This window comes from Dipodomys ordii, unplaced genomic scaffold (assembly GCF_000151885.1).
Source record: "Dipodomys ordii isolate 6190 unplaced genomic scaffold, Dord_2.0 Scaffold25, whole genome shotgun sequence".
In the NCBI taxonomy this organism is placed as follows: Eukaryota; Metazoa; Chordata; class Mammalia; order Rodentia; family Heteromyidae; genus Dipodomys; species Dipodomys ordii.
Window position 1 is genome coordinate 18,351,899 of NW_012267241.1, and position 21,275 is coordinate 18,373,173.

The 21,275-nt window shown below is 37.3% G+C and overlaps 1 protein-coding gene across 1 annotated transcript in view; it reads left to right on the forward strand.

The window, feature by feature from the left end:
• The first annotated feature begins 8,577 nt into the window (after nucleotides 1-8,577).
• Nucleotides 8,578-21,275, forward strand: part of Osbpl1a (oxysterol binding protein-like 1A) — a 177,167-nt gene continuing 164,469 nt past the window's right edge. The window contains exons 1-3 of the mRNA XM_013014929.1: nucleotides 8,578-8,685; nucleotides 17,580-17,665; nucleotides 19,625-19,769. Coding sequence (XP_012870383.1) covers nucleotides 8,583-8,685; nucleotides 17,580-17,665; nucleotides 19,625-19,769 — 334 coding nt within the window. The 5' untranslated portion in view covers nucleotides 8,578-8,582. The remainder of the gene's footprint in view (nucleotides 8,686-17,579; nucleotides 17,666-19,624; nucleotides 19,770-21,275) is intronic.

Genomic DNA, 21,275 nt, shown 5'->3' on the forward strand with positions numbered 1-21,275 from the left:
TGCATTTGTCTATTCTGAGTCTTTCAATAAAAGAATGTATGGTCTTCTGTGTTTGGCCTCTCTCAGTATTATCCCAAGATTTGAGATGATATTTACATTTTGGCATATATTAGTATAGTACTTCTATTTGGGAGCATGATGGAGATTGCATTGAACATATAGATCATTTTTGGTAGAGCCATTGTCATAACATTGGTTATGCTGATCCATGAACATGAGAAGACTTTCTTTTTTTCCTCTTTGATTTCTTTAGTAATTTATAGTTTTCTATAAAACTACATTTGTACCTTTTTCAGAATGTTTTAAGTATATGTACCACATATTTTTTAACCTCTTGGCCACAGTTTCTGTATCACTAAAAAATGGTGTAATAACCAAGCGCCGGTGGCTCATGCCTGTAATCCTACCTACTCAGGATCACGGTTCAAAGCCAGCCGAGGCAGGAGACTCTTATCTCCAATAAACCACCAGAAAACTGGAAGTGGCACTGTGGCTCAAGTGGTAGAGTGCTCACCTTGAGCTGAAGAACTGAGGGGCAGCACCTAGACCCAGAGTTCAAGCCCCATGACCAAAAAAAAAAAAGGTGGAATAGTACATACCTTGGACTTTATGAAGATGTAAATGAATGAAACCTTTAAAACAGTGTCAATTCATAGTAACAGTAATTAAATATTGGGTATTATGTGTTTCATTTGTTTATTAAATTTTAGGTATTATGTATTTCATTTGTTTAGAAATGACTTAAGTATTGAATCTGTCCTTCAATTTGGCTATAACTGATTTTTCTCAGGAAATTAATCAAGTATTTTTAAGTAGACATAGTTTTGTTGGTATCTCTCAACAAATTTTGAATGTCAGAGAAGACTTCATTTGCCAACATTGAAGAATTATAGTTTTACATATGAGGATAGTGACTAGAGAGTATGCTTTTAATTAGAGTTTTGAAAAAATAGTAACCATTTTGGTAACTATATTTTAAAATATTTTAAATACACTTTCTGTAGCATATTAGCATAATGAAACAAAAATTGGGATTCTTAGAATTGTGTTAAACATACAACTCATTTACAGTTTTTTCAGCATCTCCTTATGTTTCTAAGTTCAAAAAGTATATTTTTCAGAAACTATTTCTTCTTTTTAACTTTGAAACTTACATTAGTAAAATAAAAGAAGTAGAACTTCATGTGCTGTTTTTGTTAAAATAGTTTTGTTTTGCTTTTTGTTTTTTGTTTTTTGTTTTTTTTTTGGTCTGTCGTGGGGCCTAAACTCTGGGCCTGGGAGCTGCCCCTGAGCTCTTCAGCTCAAGGCTAGTGCTCTACCACTTGAGCCACAGGGCCACTTCCGGCTTTTTTTTTTTTTCCTGCGTATGTGGTGCTGAGGAATCAAACCCAGGGCCTCATGCATGCAAGGCAAGCACTTTACCAATAAGCTACTTTCCCAGTCCGTTAAAATAGTTTTTAGGGAAAATCCTTTACAATGAATATGGAAATGGTCATGCATTATTCAAAAGGAAAGACAACTTAAATGTTTAATTAATGAATGAATGAACATGATGTGGTGCATCCATGCGATGGAATATTACTCAGCCATATAAAAGAAAGATATCTCAGACATATACTAGTTATTGAAAATAAGGGAAACCGTGGGATCTATCTTTCTTTGGGCCTGGTTTACTTGACTTAATATAATTTTTTCCAAGTCTTTTGATGTTGGTATAATTTGTGGAGGGGAAGGGAAAAAACAATCGTTTAACTAGGGATACAGGTGGAATCATTGCAACAATGAGATGTACAAGACATTATGTCGAAAAACGAACTTTACAACTTTGGCGCAGGATGGGAAAGGGGAACTGGGGGGGGGCAGTAGGAAGGGATGGTAAGGGGAAATAAAAGAAGGAGGCAACAATGCTTGATAAGAAATGTACTCATTACCTTGCTCATGTAATTGTAACCCCTCTGTACGGTGTTTTCACAATAAAAAAATTTCTATTAAAAGAAAGATGTACTGTGTGTAGGCTAAAATGTAAACAAATGTTGAGAGAAGCGCATACATTGTGTAGTTCCTTTGTACAAATGTCCAGAATAGGCAAATCCATAGAGAGCAATCATCTCCAAGAGTAGATGAGTGGTTACCCAAGGCACTTACAGACAGGGGAAGGAATAGAGAATGATTGTGAATAGATCTGGTTTATTCTCAGGACTGATGAAAATAACCTAAAATTAGAAGATGATGATTATTGTACCGTTCTGTACGGGAAGCCACAGAAACATATACTTTACCAGGATGAGATTTATACTACATGAACTATATCTTGATCTTAGTTGCTTAAAAAGAGACTTTCTCCCCTGGTGCTGGTTGCTCACGTTTGTAAATCCTAGCTACTCAGGAGGCTGAGATCTGAGGATCACAGTTCAAAGCTAGCCCAGGCAGGAAAAGTCCATGAGACTTTTTTTTTTTGGGTCCAGTCATGGGGCCTGAACTCTGGGCCTGGGCACTGTCCCTCAGCTCTTCAGCTCAAGGCTAGCGCTCTACCACTTGAACCATAGCACCACTTCTGGCTGTTTTCTTTTTGCTTATATGGTGCTGAGGAATCGAACCCGGGGCCTCAGGCTTGCAAGGCAAGCGCTCTACCACTGAGCCACCTTCCCAGCCCTCCATGAGACTCTTATCTCCAATAAACCATTAGAAAACTGAAAGTGGCGCTGTGGCTCAAGTGGTAGAGTGCTAGCCTTGAGCTGAAGAGCTGACGGTCAGTGCCCAGGCCCAGAGTTCAAGCCGCTTGACCAACAAAAAAAAAAAAAAAAGAAAAGAAAAAAAGAAGAGATTTTTCTCCCATTTTAACCTAAGATGAATTGTGTGTTGATGGAATCAGCATAATGGTACAGCAAGGGAATTATTTGACAGCTTACTGAGCAGAATGGCCTTAGTGCAATTTGAGGGCATGACTCATGGCTGTGTGAACTTTCCTCTAACCTCTATGTGTACTTGTCTTAACCTTACTCAGTGGCATCCACTTAAAAAAGTGTCAAGATCAAACTTGTTTTTTTAATTGAGAAATTGGTCAAAATGCTGTCTTGGATTTTAAGCAAGTTATATTTATTTAGAAATACTAAAAAAAAAAAAAAAACTACTGTTCCAAATGCAGTGGGTCAGCAGTGAACCAAATAGACTATATGCCTTCCTTCACAGGTGGGAATCTAAACACTCACTGAAATATTGGAGGTGTGGGGAGTGTATAACTGCTACTTTACATTGAGGACTTAAGCCTTCTGTAAGACAAGCAGGAGCTTGTTTCAGCTCTTGTTTTTGGAAAGAGGTCTGCATGCCCCCTTCCCTTCAGCTATTTATTTGTCCATCTCCGTATTGTAGTTCATACTAGGCACACACTAAGCACTCCTCTACTTGCACCATGCTCCCAGTCCTTTTTTTTCTTGTATTTTACTTTTGAGACCGGGTCTCATCTCTGTCATTTTCCTGGCTGCATCTGCCTCTCAAATACGTGGGATTATAGGCATTTACTACCATATGCTGGTCATTCTTTAGCATCCTTAGAACCATTTGTTATCTGGTTCTTAGCTTTACCAGTTAACTGAATTTTTTTTTTTGTGGCAGGGAAGGCAGTTGTAGCTGGTTTGCTAAGAATTTCTTTATTCATACTCTTATAACTTCGTATTTTTTATTGTTATTATGAAATAGTTGCATACAGGGGTTACAATTCCATTTGTCAAGTTAAGAGTGCATTGCTTCTTGGTAACTACACTTTAACAAAACATTTTTCTGGGAGGAGGCTCTGCACAATTTTCTCCAATTGTTTTTTTACTCTTTTCTCCCAACCTTCAATGCAAGTGTTCTAGTTGATTTTCCCCCCTCGTTTGTGGCGCTTAAACTTATGGCCTGAGCAGTATCTCTGAGCTCTTTGCTCAAGGCTTACTACTTTGAGCCACAGCATCACTTCTGATTTTCTAGTGTTTAATTGGGCTTTCCTGAATGGGCTGGCTTTGAACCAGGATCCTTAGGTTTCAGCCTCTTTAGTGGCTACAGGCTTTTGTTTGTTTTAACATTCTTTTTTGTCTGGAAACTTTTTTCTTAAATATAATCCTATGGCTTTGTTTTTTCTTCTAGTGGGTTACTTGGAAATTTATAATCTCATAGATAATAGATACTTGTGCATCTTATCTGTAGTCATCCAGACCTGTTACCTGCATATTGGATTACTATGTCTATGTTTTTTCTGTGAGCTGCTCTTGGAAAAAATTTTACTGTAAATCTTTCTACTATCTTCACTTGGGAAAACAGCCTTTTTTTTTTTTATCCTACTGTGTCTCTTGGTTGTTTTCTGGACTCAGTTCTATTTTATACAGAGCTCCAGTGAGCATCCTAATACAGCTCATACTTTGAGAACCTTCTCTTTTTCAAATCTCTCACTTCCCTTTAGTGTTAGGGATGGAATCCACTCCCATTCTCACTTCAGTATTTGGTGTCTAGGAATGTTCTCTCTACAGGGCCTTACATATACACACACAAAATGTTAAATGAATTATTAATGAAAAGAATGTGGCAAGATACTAGCAAGTATCAGTGGGTGGCAGGAGATCCTGGAAGAGTACATGAAGTTAGACTTTCTTAAAGCACCAGAGACTCTTCAGGATTAGATAAGAACTCCAGACCTTTCTGACCACAGTGACTTAGGCCTATAATCCTAGCTATTCAAAGAGAACAAGAGGAACATGGTTCAAAAAGTTTGGGAAACCCTGTCTCTACTGATAAAATCTGTCAACCCAGCTACATTTGATGCTTAGATAGGATCTTGGGATAGGGGCATGGCTTAAGTTGTAGAGCTCACATCTAGCAAATGCAGGCCCTCAGTTCAAACCTTCAATACTACAATGAACAAAGTGAAATAAAACGTAAAACCCACCAAACAAAAAGCCTCCAGCTCTTGGGGGATAACTATGGGAAAGATGATATCTCTTTTATATCTGTACTAGTATTAAAGAATATAGGATGGCTATTAATTGGGCATAGATAGACACCATTGGACTTAAACATTTTTTTTTTTAACTCTCAGAGTGGTTAGTTGTTTTTTTTTTTTTTAACACTCTTGAACATCTTCTGTCAATGGAGGAAACATTAAAAAATAGTCAGTAACCTTTCTCTCCTGGGTGTCTCACTGATGTTTTTGGGGTAGACATCCATGTATTAGTCCCTTAAATGCTTTCTGATTTTCTAATTCTGTGAATAATAACCTGTCCAGATTCTATTACTCCTTTTGAGAGCTTGTAATCCTCACTACCAGGATTTTTTTTTTAATTTTTTTTTTTTTGGGTCCTGTCGTGGGGCCTGAACTCTGGGCCTGGGCGCTGTCCCTCAGCTCTTCAGCTCAAGGCTAATGCTCTACCACTTGAGCCACAGCGCCACTTCTGGCTTTTTTTTTCTTTTTGCTTATGTGGTGCTGAGGAATCGAACCCAGGGCCTCATGCATGCAAGGCATGTGCTCTACCACTGAGCCACCTTCCCAGCCCTACCAGGAATTTTTTTTCCTGTTCCTAGAGCTTGAACTCAGGGCCTCGATGCTGTCTCTGTGTTTTTGTTTTTGTTTTACTTAGTGCTAATACTCTACTACTTGAGCCACAGCTCCACTTTGGCTTTTTGGTGGTTAATTGGAGATAGGATCTCACAGGCTTTCTTGCCCAGGCTTCCTTTAAACCACAATCTCTATAGATATAGAGATCCCTAGCTACTCCTCGGGATTCTTAAATCACATATGGCTGGACTGGAGATGGAGTTAGTCTGAGATGGGCCTCGGCAGCCATTTCCTTTTCAGATTGTCCATTGTTATCTTTATATAAAACTGGGTTATCTTTCTATTGTTGGATTGTTAAAGTTCTTTATATGTATAATCTGGATATAAATCTCTTACTGGATGCATGATTTTTATTGTTTTTTAAACCATTTTATTGTCTTTCTTACATGAAATACTTTACAAGTACTTTTGGCAAAATGTTGCCATTAAAATCATGGGAAAAGCTAAGGCAGTTTATAAAAACTTTATTAAAATATTAGATTTCTTAACCATTTCCCTGGTTTAAAATTAAGGTATTGTGGGGTCTTAGATATAGCTCAGTAGTGCTTGTTTTTTGTTTGACTAGAAATGCAAGGAAAAAACTGGAAGTACATTTTTATTGAATAATATTCAGCCATAAAATGTGTTTGTAAACATTAAACTACTGGAAATACATAGTAGGAAAAAAGCATTTCACATAGAACATTGATATCATATAGGTAAAATTACATTCAAAAGAATCTTAAACTTGAGCAAGTAGGGTGGCATGTCCCAGAAGTCTCAGCCACTCAGTAGGCTGAGGCAAAACAATTGCTTTAGTGCAGGAGTTTGGGGCCAACCTGGCCATCATAGGAAGACTCTCTTAAAACACAAAAATTCAAACTTACATAGGCAGGTACTGGTAGCTCATACTTGTAATTGTCTAGTTATTCAAGAGGCTGATATCTGGAGGATCTTGCTTCAAAGCCAGCCTGTGAAGAGAAGTCCAGGGTAGTTCATATCCAAAAATAGCAACAGAAACACAGACTGGACATATGGTTTAAATGCTAGTGCACCAGTTGATTGAGTAAAATAGCCAGCCAAATAGGCTATGGCCCTGAGTTCAAATCCCCTATACCCAACCTCCCCATCAAAAAAAAAAAGTAAAATAAAAGAAATACTCTAAAATATTTATGGTTAGCACTAGGTTAATTAGGATATTTACTCCCCCCTCTTTTTTTGTATGTATAGTTCATATATGTATATGTTGTTGTTCTGATCCTGGGGCTTGAATTCGGGGCCTAGGTGCTGCTCCTGAGTTTTTGTGCTCAAGGCTAGAGCTCTACCATTGAGCCACAACTCTTCTTCCATCTTTTTGGTTGATAATTGGAGATTAAAGTCTCATAGGATTTCCTGCCTGGACTGGGTTCAAACTGTGATCTTTGGATCTGACCACCTGAATAGTGAGGATTGCAGGTGTAAGCCACTGGTGCCCACTTGGGGTGGTATTTTATAGATGTTATTATGCCATTTTCCCCCCAGTCCTGGAGCTTGAACTTAGGGCCTGAGCACTATCCCTGCTTTTTGCTCAAGCTAGCACTCTACCACTTGAGCCACAGTACCATTTCTGGCTTCTTCTGTTTATGTGGTACTGAGGAATCAAACCCAGGGCTTCATGCATGCTAGGCAAGCACTCTACCATTAAGCCACATTCCCAGCTCCTTTTATTGCATTTTTAGCTGATAATATTTGTACAAGAGCACAGAAAATTTTATGGCCTAAAGAAACACTGAAACTACTGAGACAGTCTGAGAGGACATCACTTCCTGTATGATAGATACCATCAGCACTTACTGTAAAGCTGAAAACAAGTGCTGGCATCATTCTCTTCCAACTGGGCCATGTGCATTTCTGATAAAATAACATCAAATTTCTATCATCTGTTCTTTCTTCCATTTTAGGAAAAAAAGTTGTATAACTGAGCCTGTAGAACAGGGTGAGTGATAATGGACAGGTACATTACCAGTTATTTGGAAGTTCATAAAAGAGCAGTTAGCCACTTAAAATATTAAGAATATTTTTTTCTTTGGCTGGAGATCTATGGCTCACACCTGTAATCTCAACTACTCTGGAGGCTGAGGTACAAGAATAATGGTTTGAAGCCACCCGGGCAGGAAAGTTAATAAAACATTTATCTCTAGTTAACCACCAAAAAGCCAAAAGTGTGGCTCAAGTCATAGAGCAGTTAGTGTTGAGCTAAAAAGCTCAGAGACATATCCCAGCCTCTGAGTTCAAGTCCTAGGACCTGCATACAAAAAAGAGTATTCTTCTTTGAATATTGACTTTAGGAAATTGTTTCATCATAAGCTATTCTTTCTACAGAGCTATATCCCATCAGTCTTTTTTAAAAAAAATACTGCTTTATCAATTAAAATGTAGGTCTGTTGAAGAAATTATTTTTCTTAGTAGTTCTTATGTGAATAGATGAATATAATATATGCTTTTAAATAATGGCCATATTCACTTGTTCTGTCCACTTATTTTCATAAAGATTATTTTTATTTTTTTATTTCTTCAGTTTTATAGCTGTACTGTAGTTTGAACTCAAGACCTCAAGCTTGCTGTAGCATATGCTCTACCACTTGAGCCACACCTCCAGCCCTGATTTTTGTTGGTTATTTTAGAGATGGAGTCTGGCGGACTTTCTGTCCACTGAGATCTTCTAGATCTCATCCTCCTGAGTAGCTAGAATCACAGGTTTATGAGTCCATGGTGCTCAGCTAGATAATTTAAAGTCAACTACAAAAGTTGGCTGTAGACTGGCCATGAATTGGCTATTGTTTTAGCTGTTATTAGTTACTAACCAAATGAGTTAATCATATATTGCAGACATAGTGGATATGATATAAAGATTCTTACATAGTTCTTTTTTTCTGTTGTAGACACTAGCATTTACATAGAAAAGAAGATCATACAATAAATAAATAAATCTCAGCCTGCTAATAGCTAAAAAATTTGTCTCTTTGTTTAGGAGTTGGTAATGCTTCTCTTAGAATATAATGCTGATACTACCGTGGTAAATGGGAATGGACAGACAGCAAAAGAAGCATCTCATGACAAAGAAATCAGAAATATGCTTGAAGGTAAATATTATGGATCTTAATTTGAATTCTGTTTAATTATATCCAAGGTCCAGCAGAAATTTAAAGGCATGAGGAAATGTGGCCAAACTGATAAGCATGACAATGAAAGAATGCAAAAATGCAGGACAGGATATTTAAAAGATGTAGCTATTAGACATCATTTGATAGCTTAGAGGTAGCTCTGGCTGACTCTCTTGAAGACTTCATCATAGTATAACAGTCAACAGCAATTTCTGGATTGACATGTTTAATTGTGAACATCAAAGGTTAAATTTCATTTAAATGTCATTTAAGAAGACATAAGTCTGTAGTAACTCAGAGGCATTTCTCTAAAACAATTTAAAATATTTTCATTGGGAAATCTTATTACTGTAGAATCACTTTCTGAACGGCTAGGGGTTTAATTATTTTTATAGTATTTTTTTCATTTTTTTATTGTGAAAATACTGTACAGAGGGGTTACAATTACATAAGCAAGGTAATGAGTACATTTCTTATCAAGCATTGTTGCCTCCTCTTTTGTTTACCCTTACCATCCCCTACCATCCCTTCCCATATCCCTCCCTCCCCCGCTTTGTGTATTATTTTTACCAGAAAAGATCCTGAATTACTACTTTATGAATAAAGATAGTAAATTAAAGTTGCAACTTCACATATATGCTATATTTTCTTTTCCTTATAATTTTTATTATATGTTGATTTTACTTGTTTATTATCTTTAAGTAGTTGTACACAGGAGTTACAGTACATCTTGATCAATGTCACACCTGTCAGTATTTTCAACCATCCCTCCCAACTCATCCCTTCTCTCACTTTTTTAATTTTGTAGGATATACAATTGATTTGATTGATGTTGATATATTGATTTTATTGATGTGATTATATGTTGATTTTATGAAGTTTTTATTTTATATTGATTATGACAGGATAGTTTTATATTTAAAGGGTGTTGATTTTGTAATTTTAACTAGTATTTTTATCCATGTAAAAACTAAGGTCCTGTTTTTGACTATTTTCCAATTGATCTTGAGAACTGAACTTTGTTGTTTTTTTTTTTTGCTGGTCCTAGGTCTTGAACTCAGCCTGGATGCTGTCCCTGAGCTCTTTTGCTCAAGGCTAGGACTTTAAATTTTACATTCAGACATTTTGAAAGGAGAGTTAATTTGAGATAAACTCATTGTCAAGGGAACAAGCAAATCATGTAATATCTTTTATCAGGCACTCATTATGTTTTAAAACATACAGAACATACTAATGGAGGTCTCTGTCCTTCAATATATTGTGGTCTAATTGAGAGGATGAAGTAATTTTCTTATTCTGTTCTCTCTCTCTCTCTCTCTTTCTCCCTCTCTCTCCCTCTCTCCCTCCCTCCCCCCTCCCCCTTTCTCCCTTTCTCTCCCCCTCTCTCTCCTTCTCCCCCTCTCTCTCCCTCTCTCCCCCTCTCCCCCTCTCTCCTTAAACTAGGTGCCTAGGTGCTGTCCCTGAGTATCTTTTGCCCAAGGTTAACACACAGCCACTTGAACCACCTCTGGCTTTTTCTGTGATTTAATTGGAGATAAGAGTCTCATACACTTTACTGCTCCTAGCTGACTTTGAACTGGAATCCTCAGTTTTCAACCTCTTAGTAGCTAGGAGCATAGGCATGAGCTACTGGCACTGCCTGGCTTGTCATTTATTTATTTAATACTTTTTATTGTAAAGATACTGTGCAGAGGGGTTACAGTTACATGAGTAAGGAACATTTCCTATTGAGCATTGTTACCTCCTCCTTTGTTTTCCCCTACTATCCCCTCCCTCCCCACTTCATCTCTCCCCTCCACCCCAAGTTGTAAAGTTTGTTTTCAACATAGTGTCTTGTATGTCTCATTGTCAGCCTGGTTCAACCTGTATCCTTGTTTCAGCATTTTGTTTTTTCCCTTCCTCTCCCCAAATTAGAAAAATGTGTATACAAAATGCAGGGCACTGGAATAAAATACAGTGAAAACAGGGGTTATACCATGGGGGAAGAATATACAAAAGAAACCAAAAAAAAATACATAGTACATTATATATACATTAAAAACAACAGTAAAAAAGATAAAACCTCTTGGGTCCCTATCTTGGGGTTCATTTCACTTAGCATCATCTTATATGGTCATATGTACATAGCTTTTGACCTTTTCTGCTTGTCTGGTAAGATTATCCTAGACGTATATTAGTTATTGCAAATAAGGGAAACCATGGGACCTATGTTTCTTTGGGTCTGGCTTACTTCACTTAATATAATTTTTTTCAAGTCTTTCCCATTTCCTAACAAATGAGACAATGTCATTCTTTCTGATGGAGGCATAGAATTCCAGTGTGTGTGTGTGTGTGTGTGTGTGTGTGTGTGTGTACACCATATTTTCTTGATCCATTCATCTACTGAGGGGCATCTGGGTTGTTTCTATATCTTAGTTATGGTAAATAATTCTCTGAAGAAGAAATAAGAATGGCCAATAGACACATGAAGAAATGCTCAACATCTCTGGCCATAAAAGAAATGGAAATCAAAACAGCATTGAGATTCCACCTGACCTGAATGGCTATAATCAAGAAATCTAATAACAACAAATGCTGGAGGGGATGTGGCCAAAAGGGAACCCTACAGCATTGTTGGTTGGAGTGTAAACTTGTTCAACCACTCTGGAAAGCAGTGTGGAGGTTCCTCAAAAAACTACACATAGAGCTTCCCTATGACCCAGCAATTTGGGCGTTTACCCAAATGATCACAAACAAGGCCATACTAAAGGCACAACTATGTTTGTCTATAATTTTAATGTGTAGAAATGAGAACTCAGAGCTGAGTTGTTCTGACAGACTGGAATGTTAGGTTAGTCTGACAAGTTGACATTTAATAAGGGAATTGCAAAAAATATGCTCTTAAGGCTTTTCCAAAACCTAAGCTTGATAAAGGCTAATGCAATTTGTCAGCTCAAGTGGTCTTTGTAAGGAAACACCCCCGCTTGCAAACCTAATCTCCGCCCTTGATGGCAGCACCTGTGCAGTAAGTGAACCTCCCCCCACTTCCAGTCCCCAAGGATATAAAAGGGGCCGCCAAGGAAGCAGATGGCACCATTTTCTCCCTTTCTTCATTAGAACTTGGCTTTGTTAGCTCTGCTGGCAATAAATCTTTTCTTCTATGTGACTTCTGTCCATGTGGTCTTCTGGGTTACTTTCTGCCTGGGTTACATTTTCCTTTCAGTCTTAATCTGGGAAGTAAATTTTATTAAGTGATTCTTTCTAATGAGATCACCTTAGCCAGATGCAATACCATTTGTGGACAGAGCATTAACTTGCTAATGGGCTATAGGAAGTACATTGAAAAACCAATCCACCAAGACCACAGATAATTCAAAAACCAGATCATAGGGACAATGCACAAAGAAGTAGGCAATAGTTTACCTCAGGCATATTTACATACAATGAAATCACAGTTATATCTGAAGAATTGGTATTTGGGAGAAGGGATGGTTTTATTTGGGGTTCAACCACAGCAGTCAACAGTTTTGTTTGTGGACTACCTTAGACTTTATCTTTGGGTACAATGTGCTAATACAATGCTGACTTAAAGGATTGAGTCTCTTGATTGGTATTCTCAGGTATTAGAATGGAATAGTTTCTTTCTTTGCATCACATTTGTCTTTTATTTTGAAAATTTTCCAAGCTATGGGAAGTTTTTAAGAATAATGTAATAAAATAAAAATGAATATTTTAAAAATGAATATTTTGCCACATCTGGCTTATTCTTTTAAATATTACTTGGTCTTATTTATTTTGTGTATGTATGTGTGTGTGTGTGTGTGTGTGTGTGTGTGTGTGTGTACATTGAACCATTTGAAAGTAATTTGTAGATGTAGTGATCTCTTGACCATAAATATTAAAATGTGTTTAAGAGCAAGGATACTTTCTTACATAATAACAGTGTCTCTGCTCAGTGTCTCTAAACATTGATTCTAGGATATCTGTGGATACCTAAGTTGTTTGTACTGAAGTCCCTTATATAAAATTATACACTATATATAACCTGTACATATCCTCCTGTATACTTTAACATTATCTCTATGTGACTTAACTAATAGAATGTAAGTACTGTGTAAATAATTGTCATGCTATGCTGTATAGGAAATAATGACAAGAGATAAACAAGACTACAATGTTTAGTAGAAATACCATTTAAAAATACTTTCAGTTTGTGATTGGTTAAATCCACAGAAGTGCAACCCATGGATAATAAGGCTGACTGTATAATGATTATTAGGATATTTAACAACAGTCTACAGATTATCTCTAATCTAAAATTCAAATTGCTCAAAAATTCACAACTTTTTCAGTGCCATTCCTGGAACTTGAATTCGGTTCAAGGGTTGTCCTTGAGCTTTTGCCCTCAAGGCTAGCACTCTGCCACTTGAGCCATATCTCTACTTCTGGCTTTTTGGTGGTTAATCACAGATAAGAGTCTGTCTCATGGACTTTTCTGCCTAGATTGTCTTTGAACCCTGGTCCTCAGATCTCAGGCTCCTGGGTAACTATTGGCTGCAGCATTTCCAATTTTGGATTTTTTTTAAATCAGTAAAGGCTATGCAAATATATCCAAACATATGAAATTTGAAACACTTATGGGTCCAAGCAATTTAAATAAGTGATATACAACCTATTATGTTATATAATAGACATTTTGTGTATAAAGCTTGCCAGTTGTCCAAATAATGTCCTTGTAGTATTTTCTACCCAATCTATATCTAATCCAGAATCTCATGTTGTATCACCACATCTGTTTAAACAGGCTCTTATAAAGTTTCTGCTTATGCCAGGAGCTGGTGGCTCATGCCTATGACCCTAGCTACTCAGAAGGCTGAGATCTTAGCATTGCTGTTCAAAGCTAGCCCTGGCAGGAATGTTCTTGAGACTCTTCAAAAAAGCTGGAAGTAGAGTTCAAATGGTAGAGTGCTAGCTTTGAGCAAAAGAAACTCAGGGACAGTGCCCAGGCCCTCAGTTTAAGCCCTAGGACTGGCATCCAAAAAAGTCTCTGTTTTTATTTGAAATAATTCTTCAGCTTAAAAAAAAGTAATACTGACCTTTTGGAATTTTTTGTAGAATGTTTGTCAATTAAGGTTTTTCTTTTCATATGATTAGATTTAGGATATGCACTTTTTTAAATTTAAATTTTATTGTAAAGGTGATGTACAGAGGAATTACAGTTATATAAATAAGGTAATGAGTACATTTCTTTTTGAACAGTGTTACCCCTCTCTCATTTTCTTTCACATTTCCCTCTCTTGACTCCCCACTACCCTCAAGTTGTACAGTTCATTTCCAACAGGGTCTAGTGAGTATCACTGTTGAATTGGTTTGCCCTTTGTCCCACCACTTCTCTGACTCCCCATCCCTTCCCCAAATCAGATAAACTTATATACAAGACAAAGGGTACAGAAATAAAAGCAACAAAGGGGGAAAAAAGAAAAAAGAAGTAACTGCAAATAGTACAATAAAAAAATACCTCTTTTTTCCATTTCTTGGAGTTCATTTCGATAAGCATCATTTTATATGGTCATATGCACATAGCTATTGAGCCCTTGTGATCCTCTCCTAAGAATATCCTCTTTTGTTCTCATTGTGGAATGGTTAGAGTACTGTTTAATCATGTCCAAGTGTAATTATTTGTTTTATTATCCATTAGCTTAACTTGTGGGTTTATAGACATATTCTAGTTATTACAAAGGAGAGAAACCATGCAGCCTATATTTCTTTGAGTCTGGCTTACTTCACTTAATATAATTTTTTCCAAGTCTTTCCATTTCCTGATGAATGGGGCAAGGTCCTTCTTTCTGATGGAAGCATAAAATTCCATTGTGTATATATACACCACATTTTCTTGATCTTGTTTTTTTTTTTTGTTTTTTGGGTTTTTTTTTCTTTCTTGTTTTTGGTGCTGATCTGGGGCTAAAACTCAGGGCATGATGGTATGCTCCTGGAGTTTTTTTTGTCTCAAGGATAGAACTCTACCATTTGAGCTACTGAGCCACTTATGACTTTTTCTGAGTAGTTTATTGGAGATAAGTCTCATGGACTTCTCTGCCCTAGGCTGGCTTTGAACTGCCATCCTCAGATCTTAGTCTCTTGAGTAGCTAGGATTCCAGGTGTGAGCTACCAGCTCCCGGCCATCACTGGTAATTTTAACTTTTAATTTCTGGGTGGTCTGTGAGAAAGGTATCTTTTTTCCTTTTTAACCAGTAAACTGGGTGGTGTTGGTAGGGAGAATTTGAGGCTTGTCTTGTTTGCAGTGGTGTAGCACTCTATAATATTTGCCCAAGTCATTTATTCCTATGGTGATTGCAAAGCGGTAATTTTCTATCATGAATGAGATACATTTCTCAGTTGTTTTTCTACATGTCAACTGTACTATTTAACATATTCTGTGAAAGTATCTGAGCATCTGTCAGGATGCAGGAGATTTCATAACCTCTGAGATCCTAAGTAATTGTGGATTTTGATAGAAATGAGAGTTACTAAATTTAAAATTTAATGGTTCTTGGGATTTGGAGCATTTGCTTTAAGAAACATCCAGAAAAAACTGCAGAAAAGTACATATTATTAATGTACAGATTACAGTTTTCACAAATTGGAAACATTTACCATATGAATAATGCCTGTATCAAGATGTCTGTCACCCCACGTTAGAACTTTTGCTTGTCAGCAGTCTTTCAGTTTCCTGAATGAACAAATGCAGGAAGGGTTTAATTCAAGAGCATATATAGGATTAAAAAAAAATCTGTCCATTTTCCTTATTTCACGAGCCTGGAAGCTCTAGGAATTAACATTATAATACCCTTTATTTCCCTTCCATGAAGTCTGGGACAAATACTGTCATGTATTATTTGATTATTTTTGATAAAATATGCATTGTGTTGGGTACTGTCATAAATGCCTGTGATAAGGACACCAGACTTCAAGAATGATGGGGGAGTAAATTACATCTTCATACATACATAGAAGTGAGTATAATAGGGTATAGAGTGTTACTGTTCAGTGGCCATATTATTCCTAGCTACAGAAGTACACTGAGCCTATGTAGAGGAATGTGTCTGAGTATGGAAATAAAATGTGAGAACAGAAGATTAAATGTAGCAAGATTAGTCATTTCTTAAGATAAAGCTAAATTAGTTCCTATATTCAGTGGATGGGCTCCTTGTAGTTGCAATGTGCTGGCTTGCATAATGTTTCCATTTGAATTGGCACACAGTAATTACTATCTGTAGTTACTGTTCATCTGTTTCCTCACTAACCTGGCTCCCCAACCTGCTTCTCTTATCACAGCTTAGGCCAGAGAGAAAATCAGGAGAATGCTTTCTTGTAGTCTTTGCATAGGATATTGTACATGTGTATTGAGTTGAGTTACTAAGACCTCACATAAAAATTGTCCCTTTTTTTTGAAACTAAATCAGAATTCAAGTCTAGCAGAGATGAAATTTTATTGATGTATTCCACTCTTAAATAAGATAGCAAGCTATTCTTAACAAAAGAAGTGGTATTGATAAAAAGCTCTAGCTCTCTATGGGATTTGGAAACAGCCTGCTCCAGTTCAAATCCCAGCCCCTTCAATGTGTGACTTTGGTTAAGTACTTTAACCTTCTGATGTCTTAGTTTTCATTGTTTAGTAAATGAGGATAAGCCGGGCACTGGTGGCTCATGCCTGTAATCCTAGCTACTCTGGAGGCTGAGTTCTGAGGATCATGGTTCAAAGCCAGCTAGGCTGGAAAGTCCATGAGACTCTTATCTCGAATAAACTACTAGAAAACCAGAAGTGCCACTGTGGTTCAAGTGGTAGAGCACACACCTTGAACTGAAGAGGGCAGGGACAGAGCCCAAGCCCAGAGTTCAAGCCCCACAACTGACCAAAAAAAAAAAAAATGAGGATAATACCTACCTCAGAGAAGTTATAGAATAATCAATACTTTTTTTTTTAAAAGATGTTTTTTAGTAGCACTTAGAACATGTAAATATCACAGTATTTGTTAAATGTGACACTAGAGTGTGACCTCTAAAACTTGTGCTTGCTAGGCAGGCTCTTTGCCTTTTGAGCCACACCTCTTGTCTTTCTGCTTTTTAGATTATTTTTTAGTGTCATGTTTATGCCAGACACTGGCTTGGACCTCAGTCCATTAACCTACTGTTTCCCACATAGCTAGGACCACAGGCATGTACCACCATGCATAGCTTCTTAATTGAAATAGCCTTGCCACATTTTTGCCTACGATGGCCCCAACTTTGATTGTCATGATCTTTGCTTCCTTTATTACATGCATGAGCTTAAATCCAATTTATATTCTTTTTTTTTTGGGGTCCGGTTGTGGGGCCTGAATTCTGGGCCTGGGTGTTGTCCCTCAGCTCTTCAACTCAAGGCAGTGCTCTACCAGTTGAGCCACAGCGCCACTTCCAGCTTTTTTCTTTTTGCTTATGTGGTTCTGAGGAATCGAACCCAGGGCCTCATGCATACAAGGCAAGCACTCTACCGCTGAGCCACCTTCCCAGCCCCCCATTTTATATTCTTATGTTGACATATGTAAGTAAATTGATACCTATCTTCCCATTTACATCATTTGTACATCTTCATAATAATTGCTATTTCTTATTCTCTTTCCATTATAAGGTTCTGGAAGATATGAACCATATTTATCTTCCTTTTCTGAAATGGAAAGCAATGAAAATTACAAACTCGAATTGCATTTGAGTTACAATTCAAAGCACTTTAGTTTTTTTGTTTTTTTTTTTACTAAGAGCATGTCTTGTGTATGTAATTTTTGTGTACAGTATGCCTTATTCTTTATGCCTTAAGATCCTGGCTAACAGTAGAACATATCATATTTCTTTTGCAGCTGTAGAAAGGACTCAACAAAGAAAGCTTGAAGAATTACTTTTAGCAGCAGCAAGAGAAGGCAAAACAGCAGAAATCACAGCTCTGGTAAAAACACAAGCATTATTACAGTTATTTTTTGGTTATGTATGTATTTTTATTTTATATGATGGTTGTGGGCTTGAACTCAGAGCCTCTTGCTCTTGTTTGGATTTTTTATTCAACGTTGTTTGCTAGCATTCCCTATCTTACCGCCACCACTCAATTTTTGGTGGATAATTGGGTTTAAGACTCTCTGGATTTGTCTGCTGTTGGCTTCAAAGGGCAGCCTGGCTTATAAGTTGGAGCCAATAGCACTCATTAAGTTTTAATACACAAGGTGGCTTGAACTCAGGGACTGAATGAACACTGTCCCTTGGCTTTTTCACTCAAGGCTAGCACTCTACCAGTTTAGCCACAGGTCCACTTCCGGACTTGCACAGACTTTTTTACTTGGGCTGGCTTCAACCATGATCCTTAGATCTCAGTCTCCCAAGTAACTAGAATTACAGGCATGGGTGATTAACTGACACATGGCTAGGAAAGTTTATATGTGTGTGCATAATTTAATGAATTGTGGAACCAAAAATAATTTCTGTCATCTCAATAATAGAACAAAAGTCTTATAAATATCTTAGCATAGGAGTAAGGTACTTGTGGCTCATACTTCTAATAATAGCTATTTGGGAGTTGGAGACTGGGAAGATTTTTCAGGCCCACCTCAGGCATACATGAAACTTCTCAACCAGTAGCTGATCTTGGTGTCATGTGTCTGTCATCTCAGGTGTGTAGGAGGCTGAGATTGAGAGGATCACAGTTCCAGGCCAATCTGGGCAGAAGAGTTTATGAGGCACCATTTTACCATAAAAATGTGGTTTGTGGTAGCACAAGGTTATCATCCCAGCTATAATGGGGAAACCAAAATTGGCACATCTTAGTTCAAGCATGTATTTAGGCAGGAATTCAGACTATCTCATAAATAATCTGTTCAAAAAAGTGCTGGAGGCATGACTTGACAACAGATTACCTGCTTAGCAAGTGGAGGGCCTAAGTTCAAACTCCAATATTGAAAGAAAGAAAGAAAAAGAAAGAAAAAAGACCTTAGCAAGTAAACAGTCTAAGCACCATGATTTTTAAATGGTGATCTTTTACTGACTGATTTATGTCCTCTTCCTCTATGGAAAACTTGATAAGAACCCAATTTTTCATACAAATGGTTGCTGTAAGGGTAACTTGTAAGATTTTTTTTTCAGTTTAAGCCAATTTAAAATCAAAACATAATATATAAGACCCTAAACAGGAACCCATTTTTCTAATTTTGATGAGCAGTTTCTGACAGGAGTGCTGTCCTAAAAAGTAACAAGAAGGCCAGTATTTTGAAGCATTTATATCCTGATAGAGCAGCCCACTTTTCTTTTTCTTCCTAGGAGATTTACTTTCCTGTTTCCATTTCCTACAAAATCTCACTAAGCAAAACTCTCAGTTTGTTCTGAATTCAAGAGTGAAGCATTGCCATTTGCTTTAAAGTTATTTTAGCTCATTTTAAAGGCTTCTTTGGTTTCTAAGTATAGTTCCTGCAGCATCTTTAAAATTTTGTGAAATGAAGACTATATAAAGAAATGTCTAAGGCAGTTGGGTGGCAACAACAAACTCAGTAGAACTTTGACATTTACATATTTAACATCTCTTTATAACTCTTCTTGGGAACTCTTTGTAGGAGCTTGATTTGTAGTTTCGCTGTCACGAGTGTGAAATGCAAAGCTTAGTGAAATCTTCATGTCAGAGGTAGATGAGGTTTTGTTGGCATAGTGTGATGTTTGTCTTCAGGGGACATGGACACTGTCCCTTGGCACCTGAGGATAAGCATGAGAATGTCAGTGCTCATTGATTTGGTGAGCAACAAGCCATGGATTCTCCAAAGGCCAAAAAACCTAGCTGTTATTTACGTTCTGCTGGAAACACCTGCACATCATGGGAGAAAGTCTGTCTTTGGCATATAACTTTGCATTGTGTTTCTTTAATTGTTAGCTCAGCAGACCCAATCCTCCTGATGTTAACTGTTCGGATCAGTTAGGGAATACACCTTTGCATTGTGCAGCCTACCGGGCCCATAAGCAGTGTGCCATAAAGCTTCTGAAAAGTGGAGCTGACCCTAACCTAAGGAACAAAAATGGTAAGCATATTGATGAAAACCATTGTTGGTCTATATTTTTTGTTTTATTATTTTATTTTTTTGGGTGGGGATCAGTTGTAGGGTTTGAACTCAGGGCCTGGGTGCTGTCCTTGTTCAAGGCTAGAACTCTACCAATTTGAGCCACAGCTCCACTTCCAGTTGGAGATAAGAGTTTTATTGGGACTTTTCTATCTGGGCTTGCTTTGAACCATGATCCTCAGATCTCAGCCTCCTGAAGAGCTACGATTACAGGCATGAGGCACTGCACCCAGCTCATTGTTGGTCTTTTGATACTATAAGTGAAATCGGTGTTATATAAAAAATGTTTTAGTATCCAGCCTTTGTTAGACTGAGTAGTCTCTAATTTTGAAGTCAAAGCATTCACAAAAGAAAAAGTAGTTGGTTGCTAGTGGCTCATGCTGGTAGTCCTAGTTACTCAGAAAGCTGAGTTCTGAAGATTGAGGTTCAAAGGTGGCTCGGGCAGACAAATGCGAGAGAGTTTTATCTCCAGTTAATCAGCAAAAGGCCAGAATGGAGCTGTGGCTCAAGTGATAGCCAACCCTGAGTGAAAAAGACAAGACAGAATGTGGGGCCCTCAGTTCAAGCTCTGGTACCAGCATATACACACACATATACATACCTGCACAAACACACATGCACAAAAAGTAACTTTACTAATCTTCTTGTCAGTTAAACTTAATTATTAATGATTCCTCCCTATTCTATAGGAGGTAACAGTAAAGGCTAAGATAGCCAGCAAGAGAATCATAGTACAATTCTCATTATTTACAATAGTTATATATTTTTTGATTTGGTTTGTTTTTTTGGTGCTGGTATTGGGGCTTGAACTAAGGGCTAAGTTCTTTAGGACTAAGTTCTGTGAGTCTCAATATTTTTGTAGCATTTTCATGCACTCACCATATGTAACCTTGTTTTTTTTAAAAAATTTTATTGTCAAAGTGATGTACAGAGGGATTACAGTTACATAAATAAGGTAGTGATTATATTTCTTGTCTAACTTGTTACCCCTTCCCTCATTTTTCTTTCTCTTTCCCTCACTCCCGCCCCCAACCCCCCTCACCAAGGTTTACAGATCATTTCCAACATAATGTCTTGTGAGTATCACTGGTGCATAGGTTCCCCTTTGTCCTTTTTCTCACTATTTTGTTGTTCCCCTTCCCTTCCCTAGTTCAGATAAACGTATACCCAGGGTATAAACAATACCCCGGTTATCAAAATCTAATGCAGTGACAACAGGGGATAAAGCATAGGGGGAAAAACACAAAAGAATAAAAGAAACCACGTAGTATATTTACCCAAATGACCACAAACAAGGCCACACTATGTGTGCATAACTATGTTTATTACATCATTATTTACCATAGGTATGAGCTAACCCAGATGCCCCTCAGTAGATGAATGGATCAAGAAAATGTCATATATATATGTGTGTGTGTGTGTATATATATATATATATATATATATATATATATATATATATATATA